The sequence below is a fragment of the Hylaeus volcanicus genome, chromosome 5 (genome assembly GCF_026283585.1).
Source record: "Hylaeus volcanicus isolate JK05 chromosome 5, UHH_iyHylVolc1.0_haploid, whole genome shotgun sequence".
NCBI classification, from domain to species: domain Eukaryota; kingdom Metazoa; phylum Arthropoda; class Insecta; order Hymenoptera; family Colletidae; genus Hylaeus; species Hylaeus volcanicus.
This window is the reverse complement of record NC_071980.1, coordinates 4,907,237-4,923,334: the sequence shown is the minus strand read 5'-3', so window position 1 is coordinate 4,923,334 and position 16,098 is coordinate 4,907,237. Positions and strand designations below refer to the sequence as shown.

Sequence of the window (16,098 nt, the reverse complement as noted above, 5' to 3'; positions counted from 1 at the left end):
CACCGCTGGGCCCGGCTTCCCGTGTTTGATCCGACGTCTCGGCACCCGGGTCCGTGTTCTGCTCCGTTGCATGCCCAGCGGATTGCAATCCTCACATCGATGTCGTAGTCGGCATTGGTTTGTCGATTATCGCTACACCCGCGTAGCTACGGCCGATTCCCATGCTAGTCGGAAGGGTTGTCCAGGTGTCAGTCCTCGGGGAGTACACTTCTACGGATGCCAGGCTTGATACACCGTCGTCCCCTCCCACCACGTATAGAAGCCCATTTAAAGCGACAACGCCTATCGAAGAAATATTCGCCACCGTTTACAACTTGTCATCAAAGAAATAAATATATGAGTGTAATAAATTTTAAATGAAACTAAAATTAGTTACCAGCATTTCTACGGCAAAGGGCCATGTCGTTGACTGGACTCCACTGATTAGTATCCGGGTTATAAGCTTCGACACTTTTTCTAACCAAAGGACCATCGTGACCTCCTACAGCGTACAGAATTCCATCTAGAACACCAACACCGGCCCCACTACGACGCGTAGACATGTCAGGTACTGGTTTCCATTGATCTTTTTCCGGATTGTAACACTCGACGCTAGAAAGGCAGTGTCGCGATGCACCATCGTAACCACCAACCTAAAACGACAATTTTATATTTTAAAAGTAACAAAATGAATTATTCAAGTGATGTGTTCAAAGGTTGACGATCACTAGGTTATTAAGGTTATTACCGCATATAGTAATCCTTTGACGACACCCACGCCAACGCTACTTCTACGTGTCGACATCGGTGCTATTAGTCTCCATTCATGAGTCCTTGGGTCGTATACTTCGGCGGAATTTAGACCAGTCGAGCCGTCGAATCCACCAACCTATGTTTTAAGTACATATTCGATAACAAAAAGTTATAATAATAAATAATAACGAAAAATGAAATTTTACGATACTAGTAAGATAACGTTATGTACGCGAAAAAAAGATACGTACAGCATAAATACAGTTTCCCAAAACTGCTACGCCTAACGTGGATCTTCTCGCTTCCATTTCTGGACAAGGCGACCACTGATCGGTAGCTGGATCGTATATGTCAACTGTTCGTACTCTGAGAGATCCATTAAATCCGCCAACGGCATACACTCGACCACCAAGGACCGATAAACCTGTACATTATGAATTTTATAATCTGTAATAGATATACATTTTAATAATTCGATTGAAAATACGATTATTATTCACCAGCTCTACAACGCCGCGTTGGTAACTCGGATACTTGATACCACTTTTCTTCCTTAAAATCGAAACATTCGACGCTTCTAATTGCTTTTGGAGCTTGTCCACCAACTACTAACAATACTTTAGGTAATCCCCTTGGTTGTCTAGGTTTTGTACGAGGTGTTTTAAATAATGACTTTTGTTCTCCTTTAAGTAAATGATACTTTAATGCTTCAATCAGGAAATCCTTACCTGAATATGTTATTAACAAAAATACAACTTTTAATTATCTTATGCTAAATTACAATATACATATAAATGCATATGTTTGATCATTTACATTGTAAGTTTGCTTTAAGTAGTGGTTCTTCTTCCACACGTTGTACTAAATATTCTTGTGACAGCAAAGGTAAGCGTACATGTTCCATTAATTGAGCTAAATGAGCTTGTCTCTTTTCTAAATCGCTATGCACCCAAGATATTACACATTCAAACACTTTTTCTTCTGAAGGTACCATTAAACGATCACTGCAAATTAGTTTAGCAACTTGCTGTGGTGCTAATGTTAAAAATTCATCTCCATCTACCACTTCCCTAAATATATGATAAAATGTTTCCTATTAAAACTAGAAACGTACCAACAGTTACAAGTAAAAGTATCTCACTGTCTTACGAGAAATGTTGTTCTATGTAGCTATCCGAATGTGATAATAATTCTAGACAACCATGTAGATCGGCAAACGCGCGAATTCCTAGGCAATTTGACGGATGCAACTGAGCTTGCAGAAAATCACAACACGCATCGCGGACATCGGTTAATTGTAAAAGATTCGCGGCTGGCAATAGCACTTGTACGTTATCCTCGGTCACGTGTACCTCTGCAGAATAAACATAATCTACGAGCAACTCTAATGCAGAATAGTCTACGCCTTGCAGTGTTATTCTCTCTTGGTCTCGTTCCTCAAAACTTGTAAACATAGCATAGAAATAAGGACTACAGGCAGCGAGAACCATTTTATGCGCAGGTACTTCCATGCCCCCATCTGCCACCAAAGTCACGTCGCACAACAAATTTTTCCTATTAATCAAATACTTTGTTACATATGACATTCTTAACATTAACTTATAAATTTAGGTGATCCAAAACAAGACTATAGCATAATTCTCTTTGTTTTGGACATGTGCAACACAAATATCAATAATGACATGGACTTTTAACTTAAAACTTAAGTAAGGAATTTACAATAAAATAAAAGAATTATTTTATTCATTTCATACTTTCGCATTTCATTAATGACATCAAAGGCTCGATTTGTGTGATGATGATTCCTGTAAGGCGGTTTATCTCTTCCATTTTCTCTAGGTACATGTTTTTGCGAGCTCTCATCTAAAGAATTCTGACTAGCATATCGAAGTAGCAAGCAACTGAAAGGAAACAAAGCATACGCATCTATTGTTTAAAGATATTGGATAAGGATTAAAGTTAAACAAGTTGAGATAAATAAATCTTATATAAAATATATCTCACCTTCCCTTGTTTTCGGAGCAATCATTATTATTGCTGGAATTTTGCACCTGACCCTGTCCCGCCGATTCCATTTCAGCTGTTTGGCGAAGCTTTTATCATAGATAAATGATAATTGCTTTCGTCAAAGTCGTAGGTAATATGTTTCAGTTTAATATGAATTAATGGTGCGGAAAATGGCATATATTATTTGTTTATACATAGTTTCACTACTGACATCAGCTGTACGAACGAAAATGACGCTACCGACTTCACGATATTTGTTGAATGTGTTGCGGCGTTATAAAACACGTCGTTTTATACCGAGTCAACAAATTGAAACGAAAGTTTTGTAACGGAAATTGTAATCTATTTAAACGCTAATAATAATATTTTGATGATGTGCGGGAACATGACACAATATTTCTTTCTTATTCGATCTCCGGACTTCACTGTTTCTCGCTACCTTTCGTTAAAGGAAAACAGATGCCGCTGTCGACATCTGCTGGACATCGTACGAATCATTTTATCCCTTTAAATATAAATTTGATGTCTGTTTCCTGTGCAATGCGTTTTATTGCATTATTTAATCAACGTGCACTCGTAATTATTCAGAACTAGCGATTCCGTGCAGTTACAGAAATCGCTGGGCGAAGAAATGAGGTTAAGGTACGCGTAGCAGTAAGAATATTGTAAGTATTTCATTCTGCCAGATTCGTACACATGTTTCTAGTGCGTTGTTTGGAGTACTTGAACTTTGTTGGATTGTTTCATCCCTTCGAATTATTAATTTGATATACGTATCGAGAATGTCATTGCATTGTTTAACGTTTAAGTGCAGCGAATATGGATTCGTAGAAAATCAAACTTAGCGATTTTGTGGAGTATACATATAGTATATTAACAATTGTTAAAGGTAAATAGATAAGTGTGGTTATGGTAATAATTGAAGGGAAAATTTGATAAATAATTGTTTACATTCAATTTGTATATTCATTTTGAAGGTTACCCGACTTGTTCCAGAAATCAAGATTGAAGTGTAATTTTAAAGGACGATCTTTTGCTAATAGGATTGGGATTAAGTACATGGAGTAATTTTATTACTGAATACTCCATTTTTTGAAGGTTAGTTTTTGAATATTTCTCTACGTGTACTCAATTTCTCGGCTAACTCGTATCGATAAAATAATGCCGTTAACATAGTATATTGATAAAATCTCAAGAATTTGGAAAACTATATCGATAGTATTACTTCCTATCGTTAAAAATAATCTTTATCATATTTGTTTTTCCTCGTTTGCCATTAAAAAAATCATTGGCGTAGGATTGAAGTCATAGAAATTGTTAGAAATAAATCTTCATTATCAAATTACATAATTTAAATATAGGAAACGCACTTGACTGTGTATAAATCTTTTTTATGGTTTTTTTAAATTTTCGGAGTATACGTTAATAAAATTTCTAACGTATTAATAATTTATGTAACTAGCATTCTATACGGACGGAATTTCAATGTAATTTCTACGTTGAATCGAAAACTTTAAATGATGCTGGTAAATTACTCGCAAAGTTGTTCAGGCAACTTAATTCTCACGCTAGAATCCAATGCCTATGTTTCCAGTTACATAAGAGCTCGTAACGTATTTCGTCGCGAAGCAAAGTGCAAACTTATGTCACCGTTCTGCGGTGTATCTTGTACTGTAAATTGTAGTACGAGAATTTTCAAATACGTAGCCAGAAAGTCTCGTTACGTTCCAAGCAATGATTCATTGAACTTGACTTGCCAAGTCATTTGCACTTTTACATTAAGTTCTAACGACATGACGCACGGGAAATAGAGTGAATGCAAATTATGAAACACAATTATCATTTTTTTTTTTTTTTTTTTGTTAAATACTCTATTTTCTTGAATAATAACCAATTTTTTTTTAAATACGAGACACATTTTATGTCTTTAAATTATGAAACACAATTATCATTTTTTTTTTTTTTTGTTAAATACTCTATTTTCTTGAATAATAACCAATTTTTTTTTAAATAGGAAACGCAGAGACATACATATGGATCTCGTTGAGAATTGTATCGTATATCTGCGCTGAAAAATTTAACCTTTAGGAGGTACCTGGAACCTGTTTCGGAAGGTTCCGCTATTTAATAAAATATATGTTATTGATATCTACTGTAGAATCATAGCTGCTTCGTAATTCTGCTAGAATGTCTCCAAAATATTTTCAACGCAATATTTGCACACAAATATACCAGCAACATTGTTGCAACATTGCCACATGTACTGTGAATGCTCCCTACTACATGTGAATTAATCATTTCTTTCAAAGCAGAGGCAGACAGAATTTGACTGCAATTAAGAACCCGCGACTGTGTAATTCGGATTTGATTGAACAAGTACGAGTACGGTTGTTGTTGATTGTATTAGGTTGTCCCAAAAGTTTCATTCGCTTTATTAATAAGTAATACAAGTTACATTACCGAATAACTGTTACAACATGAATATCTATGAAATTAGATTGTCTATCTATATAAACACGACCACGTAAAATAATTGAGCGCAACTCGCGAAAGAAACTTTCGGGACAACCTAATATTTCGAAGTTTTAAACGAATGGCAATTTTGACGTTTCTGTTCCAGCGTAGAGAAGTTTCGAACGTTTAAGTGACAGGTGTTGTTGCACGGTATGCTTGGAATTAGGAGTGTTTCGAAGTACGGGGCGCCAGGTGTCGCGGTTTCAGTGCCGGCCAATAGGCGCGATACGGGTCCGTCAGTCATCCGGCAGCCCGCTGTGGAAGCGTTTCGTCGCGCCGCGGATTGGCGTCGATGCGTTCGCATTCGATTGTTTCGTACACATTCTCGCCCCGGTGCCGCGAGAAACGGCGCGTCTCGAATTTCGAAAATCGAACCACCGCGAGAACGATTGTTCGCACGCGGTGCATGGTCGAGCGGGCACCAACGACGCGGGAGAAAACGCCGAGAAACCGTGGAGGAAGGAATTTCGTGTTGATCGTGAAAGTCGATCCGGTCTTCCTCACGCAGAATCCCATCGGCGAGGAGCAGTTTCTTCACCGTAACTTTCCTCGTTTTCGTTTCTTCGAAAGGTAAGTCGATTCCACGCAACTCGTCTTTATTGCGCTCTCCCGGTTCCTTTGTTTACTTTGTGTTCGTGGTGCAACGCACTTCCTCGTGCTGTCTCGCTGCTTTCAACCAGCTCTGGGACTTGGCCGATTTTTCTCTATTCGAATACCATTGAAGCGATATTGGAGTACTCGAATAGTTTTAATGGAATTCGAATACTACTCCAATATCAAGTCACCTGTATATCTTATTATTTGAATACAGCTCCAATGCTACCGTAGTACTTGAGTATTTGTACACTATTAGAATATTTTACTTTTCGAATACCATTGACGTAATATTCGAGTACTCGAATAGTTAATTGAATTACAATAATACTACTTCATCGATGAAGTAGCTCGATATTCGCAGTAATCAGTCATATAAATTATAAGTCAAGTTATTCAAGTTCGTAATTTTTGTAAATTAAATTTTACTTTTATTTTATATATTTTATTAATGATATTCAATGCAACATGCCTATATTGAGAGATGAAAAGTAACATGTTTACATTTTTTTTCAGTTGTAAGCAGCGTGAAAAGATTACACGCGATATTATTTTTTGCGATATACAAACGTAATTCAGCAAACGAGTTGGCCAGTTTGTGTATGTTTACATGAACTGTGCTTACACATGCTTACGAGTAATTAGAGTTATAATTGATCGAGTAACCAATTACTTTCATTGCGAGTACAGATATAATTTTTGTAATCGTCGATCAGCTCCCGCTCGTTTGGACGCCGAAACTCGAAGCTCGAGAAATATTCGATCGTTCGCGGAGTTTGCTCTGCTGTTTTTATAATTTGTATTCACACAATCGACGGAGTCGTTCGTTTTAATCGGTTCATATCGTTTTTCATCGGCGGGTAATCGACTGAAACGAACGCGATAATTCTCAATTGCGTGCGATCGCGATACGACGATGACCGTGAGACGTACTGGCTACGATCATGTGTTTTGTTTTTCTTTATATTTCATTTGAAGCGCGGATAGAGTCGGAGGACTTCGATTCTTGCACTTTCGTGGAAGCCACACGTGGTCGCATCGTGTGGCGAACAGCGCTATCTCCAGGATGCTGGAGTGTATTTTATTTGCACTCGCCGTCAGTATATACCGTGCATCTATTATCATAGCACACTCGAGTCAAATATTCCAAGTATGTTCCCGTTTCCGTAACGCATATCGTTTGCTTTGCATCGTTTCTACACGAGACGTTGTACGTTTTGTTTCGCCGGAACGTACAGGTTTCACTGACTCGTTTCAGTTAATTTTCTTTTGCCGTTTAGATTTGTTATAAGTCAACGTTTAGAGGAATATCAATTTTAAACGTATAAAATAACGATTCAAGGAAATTATTTTTCACGATTACGATCGCAGACGCTCCATGGAACTGTTAGGACACAACTGACAGAGACAACGTGTACATTTTTATCGGTTTATCGATCGGCATTGTGAAAATTCATAATTGCCTCCCGCGAGAACTTCGTTTTGTTTGCAAACAGTAGACCACGTTTCCTAACAGTCGTATAATGAATCCAAACAACATAAAATTCTATCTTATAAAACTTTAAACTCTTATTTTAGTCGTTACTTGACCAATCAAGCTTTAAGTATTCGTATAATTGCCTATTCAAGTTTTTAACTAGTCGAATAGTTGGTGTCGAAGATATTAGTAGAATTTTTTAATAATACTCGTTCCGTTTCCATCGATTACACTTCTACCTCTTGCGTTATCTCGACCAAGTTATCTGACATTTCAAAATATACGTGTTTTAAGATACAGCGTGTGTACACATAACCGTTGCGTCGGCTCACAAAGTCGCAAATACTTTAAGTTTGTCAGACTCGCTACGGTTGCGATTTCAATGTAAAAGGCACCGTGCGTGTATTCTTCTGTCGAGAATTTCATTTCGTTCGTCAGCAGTTTTCGTTTTCTTTTTCCCTTGGAATTTTCCTTGCGAATGTTTTCGAAATAGAAAGTATACTAAAAACGAGTAGATTGAGACTACTCGTCGAATACTTTCCGTACTTAAATCGTAATTAACTTGTACTTAATGGTTCTTCAAGTAGGGGTAGGTAGTATTCGAGTAGTCGAATACTTGAGGATTCGAATACTACTCGAGTATTTGACCATTCGTATTTGAATACTCGAGCGTTGGAATTGGAGCATTTACGAAGTAAAAAGTATTCATGTACGAATAGTGAAATATTGTAATTCTACTCGAATTCCCTTTGAATATTGAGTTGTTTGAACACCACCAGCTCTAACGTGTGAAAAAATACATGGTCGTATTATGCAATTAGAGTTCGCATAGACGATCTTCGAGATAGAAACAATACGCGACAAATTGCCGCACTTACTCGACATTTTCCGATGGTACCTTGCAGTCGGTGAAATAATAATTGATTACGTGACTATCGCAATCTCGATCCACGCAACGCGTAAACATTTTGTAACAGATTACAGTCGATTTCATTGACATAACCTTAGAACTATACATCGTATAAACCGTAATGCAAACGCTCGAGTCATGCGTGCATTAAGAATTTTTTTTTTTCAAGCCTGCAATGCGTCGAAAAACCTCAGAGAATTTTGGTTTCCCTTTCGCTTCTATTTTAGAAATTGAGTCAACCGTTGTAAACAAAAAATAGTGTAGGCAAAAAAGTACGTTAGTATTTTTATTACAAGGAATAATTTGAACTTGACTATTCCAGTACTTAACTATCAGAGTTACTTGCCTATTCAAATTTTGAACTACTCAACTATTTGACGCATACTGCTTCGTTTACAATCCTTCTGAAATGAAAACAAACTATCCTTCATGTCCATCTTGAATCAGTATTCGTTACAAAATGTTTATTTTCCTTAAACAATTATTGACGACTTTATCGTTGTTTTATAAATAAAAACCGATAGGTTCGTTCGCTGCCAAGAACAGCACTGCTGGAATCGCGTTTCGCAGACGCGTGAACGTGAAATTTATGTAACAGATACCGCGGCTTTTCCGTTTTTAGCAGAACGATCAAAATGAGAATTTGCAGAGTAGAAATAGATCTAGTCGTAGTCGCTTATATGAAACGCGGTGGCGCCGGGGAAGAGCGTGTTCCCGGTGTATGTGCACTATTGTTACAAGTGCAAGGTTACACGCAACGTGCATTGTGTATCTGGACGATTATTTCCCCACTGTAAACGATCGACGATTCATTGTTTGCACAATATGAACGGTTCTTTCCAGACTGTCGCCTTTCAGTTTCATGCACCGACTAACGTCCAAATCATTCGAGGAACGTCCTTATCGCTGTAATACTCGTAATCCGCCGCGTAAACCGCATTCCAGCGTGTGCATCTGCATCCTCGTGCCGTTATACCATCGATATACGAATTTCTTCGGTTTACAGCTTAGATCAGTGACTCCCAACCTTAATTCACAAAAATCAGTCTCGTTCTTGAATATTTTTGGAGTACGTAGTAAAATTACATCTGGAATACTTAGTATAATTCTGAACTTTTGAAAGAACATTCTTCTCTCTGGCATTTTTGGAATCGGGCAAAAATGAAGAAATCGTTTCGGTGAATTTTGCCTTTGAATCGAATTTTTAAACATTCTTCGATACTAGTTTCGTGAAGTATACGTATGTTTTAACAATTTCAATTTAAATATTATCGGATAAAACTTTTAAAAAAAATTATTTTAAACTACACGAAGATTCTGGTAAAATTAATTCCACGGGAAGATCGAGTTTTTTCACCGAGAAAAGTTCGTCGCCGATCTGCTCTCAGGTAATTGCCTGTTTCGAATCCATTATACATTCCAGTCACGAGAAAAACTAATAATAAAACAGAATAACGCGAAGCCAGAGGGGGGGATACGTTTTTAATATTTTACATTGATGTCAGCTACGGGCGGTACAATAAGTGATACGTAACAATGATAAAGCAACGTCATTCCGGAGGAGAGAAGACCGAGTACGTCGCGATATACCATTATCGACATCCTTTGCGCGATTAATCAGCTTTAATTTTCAACGGAGTGACGACACGGTTCTGTTCAAATTACCCAGAGCCAGCATTCGACGTAATCTGATTTTCACTGCTAGATCAAATGATAAGACGTCTTTCGAAATTTTCATAGATACACTTATCATCGTGTGCGCCCTAAAACGAACAAAATTGAGAGCAAAGAAAATTTAGTGAAATTCATATTCATTGTCTAGAGTATTAATTAGTAGAGGGATATTTTTCAGTCGAATATTAATTGGTAATCAAATATTTGAATACTGTTTAGATAGTATTAGAATTCTTGACGTCTTGAATATCATTGAAATATTATCAGGTTACTGAAATAGTTAAGTAGAATCAGAGTAATACTCGACTATTCAAGTATACATATATTCTAATGAAAATATAGATGTTACTGAGGACAGGTTGTTTTAATGAACAAGACAGGTTAGTTGACGGGATGATCGCCGTAATGGCCCGACAGAAATAAAAAGGAAGCGAGCATATCTTTAGCCTGTTACCGCAGAAGATGGATTAGTTCGTCATATTTGCATTCGTATAAGTCGTTCGATATTTTTTTTCGTTTCATATTCATCTAAGATCCCCTATCTTTAATTGCACCGCAATACTCGTATTAGCATAAATTATTCCATACGTTCAATCACCATTAACTTATAATTACACGTTATACTATAAATCGGTTTCTGCCCTACTACAACGTGAATCTTATTGGAGGATTGGAGGAACTGAAAAGAAACATTTAAAAAAATTTTAAACTTCTGATATCTCGAATACCGCGCATATCCTTTTAAGCTTCGTAAGCTTCATGGCAGCTGTGCCACTGATAATACACTCGAATTACTGTTACGAAAAGGCAGTGTGTACAGATCTATTAGAGTGCACTTTCCCATACAATGGAAGCAATTTTCCTTATCGAGGAGTTCATGAATATGACGTCAGTATTAGAACTTTTTCGTATTCGAATATTCAAATATTTCACTAACTCAGAATCCGATAAATATAATTCGAGTACTATTCGAATATTGAACAATTCGAATATCATTCGAATATTCAAATATTTCACTAACTCAGAATTCGATAAATATAATTCGAGTACTATTCGAATATTGAACAATTCGAATATCATTCGAATATTTGACTATTTGAGTATATGCTATACAAATTTCAAATACTTGTCTATCTTAGTACTCGAGTAACTACTTAAGAAAGTTGACGAATCACAAGGGACAGAGTCGTCCTCGACGTAGCACGGTGGCCACGAAACCGTCAGGAAACGAAAGTCGGACGATTTGATTTACGATGCCTCTGCGAAATTTCTAATACGTGTGCGTACGTGCGATGCGTACTAAACGTGAGACCCGACACTTTAGGTCGTAGCACGCGTTTGGCAAAAAACCAGTGCCGTGAACGACATTTTGGCGCTCTGTGGCTTAATCCGACAGCATTATTTGAAAGAAAATCAATCATTACTTCGTTTATACATGATTTTCTTCAATAGTATTCGGATTATATTCTATTATTAGTGTTTATCAATTTCTTTGCAGAAGTAAAAAATAATTTGTGTTTTATAAATAGTGGGTTAAAATTGCATATTCAACTTCGCCAACGCTGTCAGATTTTATCTTCATTGGGTGTCTAACTACAATTGTTTACATTCCGTTATCATATTTGAGCAATGTCAAAGGCTGTTTACGTGTTGGACAGAGTAGTGCATTTTCAGCTTCTTAGAACTAGTTATATGCGAACGTATATTTGTAGTCACAGTTTTCTTTTTATCAGTATGATTAGAAAAACATGCTAATAAAGTGTGATTAAACAATTTGTAAAAAACGTTTTGACATCAACTCCAAGTACTCGGTTCGAAAAGGAAAGAAATGTTAGGCAAAAAGTTGCAAAACAATTAATCACCTGCTACACAAATACAAATCATCTAATCGGACTTATAGAGTTAAGTATAATTCTCTACATGTAATTTCAAAGTATTCAAAAAATATTTATTAATGTTTTAGCAATTTTCATTTATTATGCAGTAGTTGCGTACTTTTTAATTTAAATGGTGACTATTTAGTTTGCTAAAACAATAATGAAAAAAATATATAACAACTGTTTCACATGAAAGAGGTTCATTTGAAACTTAAAATTCAATAAAACTTAGTACCTCGTAGTTGCAAAATGTTATCGATGCAATAGTAAAACTAATATTGCAAACGTATATTTAGCGAAATGTATGGCGCTGATTGATGAAGCGAACCGATGGGCCAGAAACTTTAAGGGGTGATTCTACGTGCTAAAATAAGACGAAAGTCAAGAATGACGAAATTGCGTTCGTGGCATTGTGTCCGAGTTATTAATTGCTGAAGATACGTGTGAAAGACGTCATACGTGAGGGACTTCAACTACTGTTGGCGCGGGCACGTCAGCTGACAGATGACGCACAGTGCGGGCAGTGCCGTATCCATTTAAAAAGACCCACTGACCTCGTACTCGACGTAATAACTTACAACGTTACGCGATACTGCAGTTCTTTCCAAAGTTTTCCAAAGGACCCTAGATAAATCGTTGTACGATATTAAACCTGTCTGCTCGCTAAAGTCTACGACCGTTATAGAAGACTGAAAGGGCACGTCTATAACTCGAACGATTTATTCATTTATTAAATGAACCGTAGTGATTGTTCTCTTCGTTATTTTCAGTTTTAAAAGTGAAGCAGAAGACTTTCAGGAGATGTCCAAGACTTTCAAGATTTATTCAAGACTTTCAAGATCTATAAAATTTACCAAGGACTACCAAGATCTACTCGAGACACATCGAACACTTAAAAATTTACCAAAAACTGTCAGGACCTACCGAAGACTTTCAACACACATCAAAGATCTTAAAAATTTACCAAAAGATTATCATGGATATATGTAGACATTCAAAATCTACCAGAGACGTACAACAGCTACCAACCCCCTTCCAAATCATCCAAGTCGTCATCACATCCAAATCAATTTAAACTTACACTTCTACCCCCAAAAGTACCAAGTCTCCTTTAAGTCCCAGCTTCAAACCTCCAACTTTGCAACCCACTACCAGTTTGATAGACGATAGCTAACGACGAAAACATTCGCGGCACAAGGTGAGTCAACGAGTGCAGCGAACTCGCCTCGAGGACACTTTAGATAGTGCTGGATAGGACTCGTCGTATCGTTATCGCGTGGCGTTATCGGATGGATTCGGGGCGAAATATGCGTGAAACCGCGTTTACTGGCAGCTCGGAAACATCGCCGATGCCCGCATCCGTTTCTTTTTCTGCGAGCCTTCCTTTTCCATGCCCGGAAACGGTGGTCCGTTTATGACGCAGGAAATTCGCCCCGATTGCACGGTATAAATGAATGCATTGACTTCGTCCGCTCCTCATTTCGATCGTGGATCGCAAGACGCGCTCAAGTTCTCTGATAAAAGTCGGCGTCGGGACGTGTTTGGTGCACCTTTCTCTGTTCGAATCGATAAGTGAGTCACCTTTCCAAATTAATTATCGGGTTTCCTGTCATGCACGGTTATGATAGTCGTTGTCGGATCGCTATTGAATTCCCTACGTCACGGATACTCCATATGCCGGCGTCGATACGTCAGATCGTAATTAGTAATCGAGCCTTGCCCCTCTGGTCATTTTAATATTTATAAAAGTTTGACGCTTATGAATATACCGATCGGATACTCTTTTATTTATCGAATGAACGATACATCTTGAGACGAATCGGTTGCAGGAGAAATTAATAAAAAGGATTTTACTATTCGCTAGTACTCTAGCATTCGCAGAGGAGTATCTGGATACTCGTATCATTCGAATACCGTAATCAAGTTCTTTAAGTTCTAAATTTGGTAAATATCTGTTGAGTGCCATCCGAATACTATTCAAATATATAACTATTCGAGTACAATTCAGAATTTATAGAAAGGATAATGGAAGATGATTTCGAGATCTGAAAAGAGTACATCCATTAGGGGATTATAGTCCAACGACCCCTCATACGCGTCTATTAACGACTCCCTCGCCAGCAGGGAAGAAGATTATTTTCACAAACCTATGGAACAGTTAATTTCGAGACCTAATGAGTGTATCCCTTACAGGATCTACAGTGAAACCTAAAAATACACTTAGGTGTAGAAAAGCTTTCTTCTCTGGATTAGAATTAATTTCAACTTCCTCGTAGCTTCATATTTACTTTGTATCTCGCGACCGGTTTCCCAGGTTTCCGTCTTTCGAGATCTCATTTTCCAGGAAACGCAATCCAAAGTTCCAATGCCGCCCAAAATGGCGTATAGCTTGACAATAGCCCATTCGTGACAATCCCTGGAAATCCCCCGATATGATTTTCCTGCGTTGCGAGAGGCAATCTCACCTGGGGACGTTTTCGTGGTGTAATCTTCTTCCCTCTACCGATCATGACACAACTACAACACTTCTATATATTTGAACTGCTTGACAGAGACTAATGAAAGTTGTTTATCCGGCTACTATCACAGCATGCGTAAATATTTGTCCCGCCTCAGAAGCTGCAAATAGATACGAAAAATGTGTGGATTCCTTGTCTTCGTGGGGATAAACAAAAGCCTTGTCTTTGTAGCCCGAAAGGCAAGATTAGGGTTGTTTGTGGACCTAGCGGTCGGGAAGTTTCCATTTTTCTAAGGAAAATATAGGAAAATTGGAAATTGTTATTTATTTAGGGGGATACGCTATCTTTCTAATTGAAAGCAGTACAAAATAATTTTTGTTTTATTGAGGAATGGTTTGAATACTTAAAAATAATATAAACAATTTCCATTGGGAAATTACTATTCGGAGGTTCTACTGTTCTTATGGAGTAACCTTCTAGTGAAGCATTCTACTATAATGATTAAAACTGGCAATGCCTGCGTTCACACCTAATAATAGCATCAAAGCAGAACCGTTTAGAACTGACTACAGAAGGAACGAAATACTTCGTGAGTTGGAAGGGTCTACAGCGTTAACAAGAAGCTAAGCTATTGGGGAAGCTAAATAATTATTTAAGATTATATTTTAATATTGACATGATAGTGCAACTGTATTATTAATTCCATGATGTTATAAAATAGTCCCCTTTAGGCATGTACTCTCTTTTTTTACTAGTTTCGAGTAAATTTAAAAAAAAATATTTGAAAAACCTTCAGCAAAGAGAATATAAAACAAAATATCAATTTTTCACCTAAATTAAAGGAGAACTCCCTTAGGATCTCTTTGTAGGAATATATTAAAAAACTTCAGCAACCATGGATAATCTTGACCATGGATAAAAAGGTACACCCTTGATTTTCTTAACCTGGAGTTCTTTTTGATACATCGTGAGGGTTCTGGAAAAGTCGGGCGCGCCATCAAACGCCTCAGCTACCCCCAAGTGGCGAGGGTATTCCCCTGAAGCGGTACAAATCCGCTAAGCGGGGTGTTCGCACTCTTCTTGTCTCAAACAGAGAGCTTAGCGTTGCGTAAAAGTAGGAACGTGATTCAAACTCTGAATCCCATGATTAGAGAAACGACCTTGAGTGGCAATTTGGGTTCGGACCAACTATAATCTATTTTATTATCAGCGAAACGTCGGAACATTTGTGTTAATTCGTTTCATAAAAATAAATTGTCCAATCGCGACGCGTCAAATGAAAATTCATATTATACAATTAAATATTTCATAACGGACAAGTAAAAACTTAATTCCTCGATCGAATAAGCGTCACGTATGAATTGGTGAAAATTGGTTCCATTTGTTGCCCATTACTCGAATAAAATTGTGCTCATCACTGTTGATAATCACTCAAGTGTTTGACGTTAAACTGAAAAAAAGTTTAGTCGACGATGGTAGCTTTACGCACGGAAGTTTCCAGAAAAATATTATCTCAGAACAAACGTTGTTTACCTGCGATGTGTGTGTGTGTGGTTGTGTGTTCCCTCGCGCTTATTGTGTTCTTTGTAAATTACGATTGCCTATTATGTCCTGCAAATTACGGTCGTAGAATAGTGATCGACGGACAGTCGCTTTAATGCGAAGTTAGCTGGTATCGATCGGTTCGTTGGTTCCACTGTGTAGAAATGTTCATTTGAAGCACTCGTAACTTCCTCGATAATGATCCCGAGTGATTATCGGTACATCATCAAACCTGTTCCAGGTGTAATTGCACGCTTATATAATTTCTAATGTTTGTAATGCTAAACAAATAATAGCTCGCTGTGTTCCATG

At 37.4% G+C, this 16,098-nt stretch overlaps 2 protein-coding genes across 2 annotated transcripts in view; one reads left to right on the top strand and one right to left on the bottom strand.

Annotated features, from left to right (window-relative positions):
* Positions 1-91: 91 nt before the first annotated feature.
* Positions 92-3,184, bottom strand: LOC128876649 (ring canal kelch homolog). The gene is made up of 9 exons (XM_054123173.1): positions 2,737-3,184; positions 2,487-2,633; positions 1,882-2,286; positions 1,549-1,802; positions 1,233-1,460; positions 984-1,156; positions 728-868; positions 377-632; positions 92-282 (listed from the first exon to the last, which is right to left on the bottom strand). Exons 1-9 carry the CDS (start codon positions 2,805-2,807, stop codon positions 92-94), a joined length of 1,866 nt encoding a protein of 621 aa, XP_053979148.1. The 5' UTR covers positions 2,808-3,184.
* A 2,187-nt stretch (positions 3,185-5,371) lies between these two features.
* LOC128876368 (dual 3',5'-cyclic-AMP and -GMP phosphodiesterase 11) overlaps positions 5,372-16,098 on the top strand; it is a 71,811-nt gene continuing 61,084 nt past the window's right edge. Inside the window, exon 1 of the mRNA XM_054122682.1 lies at positions 5,372-5,823. The gene's annotated coding sequence lies outside the window, so the exon portion shown is untranslated. The remainder of the gene's footprint in view (positions 5,824-16,098) is intronic.

What these genes read in the sequence shown, in the direction of transcription:
- LOC128876649 (XM_054123173.1), bottom strand. Translation starts at nt 2,807, where the DNA reads ATGGAATCGGCGGGACAGGGTCAGGTGCAAAATTCCAGCAATAATAAT. An exon ending in ACTTAAAGCAAACTTACAAT is followed by an intron (nt 1,461 to 1,548) that starts GTAAATGATCAA and finishes TAACATATTCAG; the next exon opens with GTAAGGATTTCCTGATTGAA. An exon ending in TGGGAAACTGTATTTATGCT is followed by an intron (nt 869 to 983) that starts GTACGTATCTTT and finishes CTTAAAACATAG; the next exon opens with GTTGGTGGATTCGACGGCTC.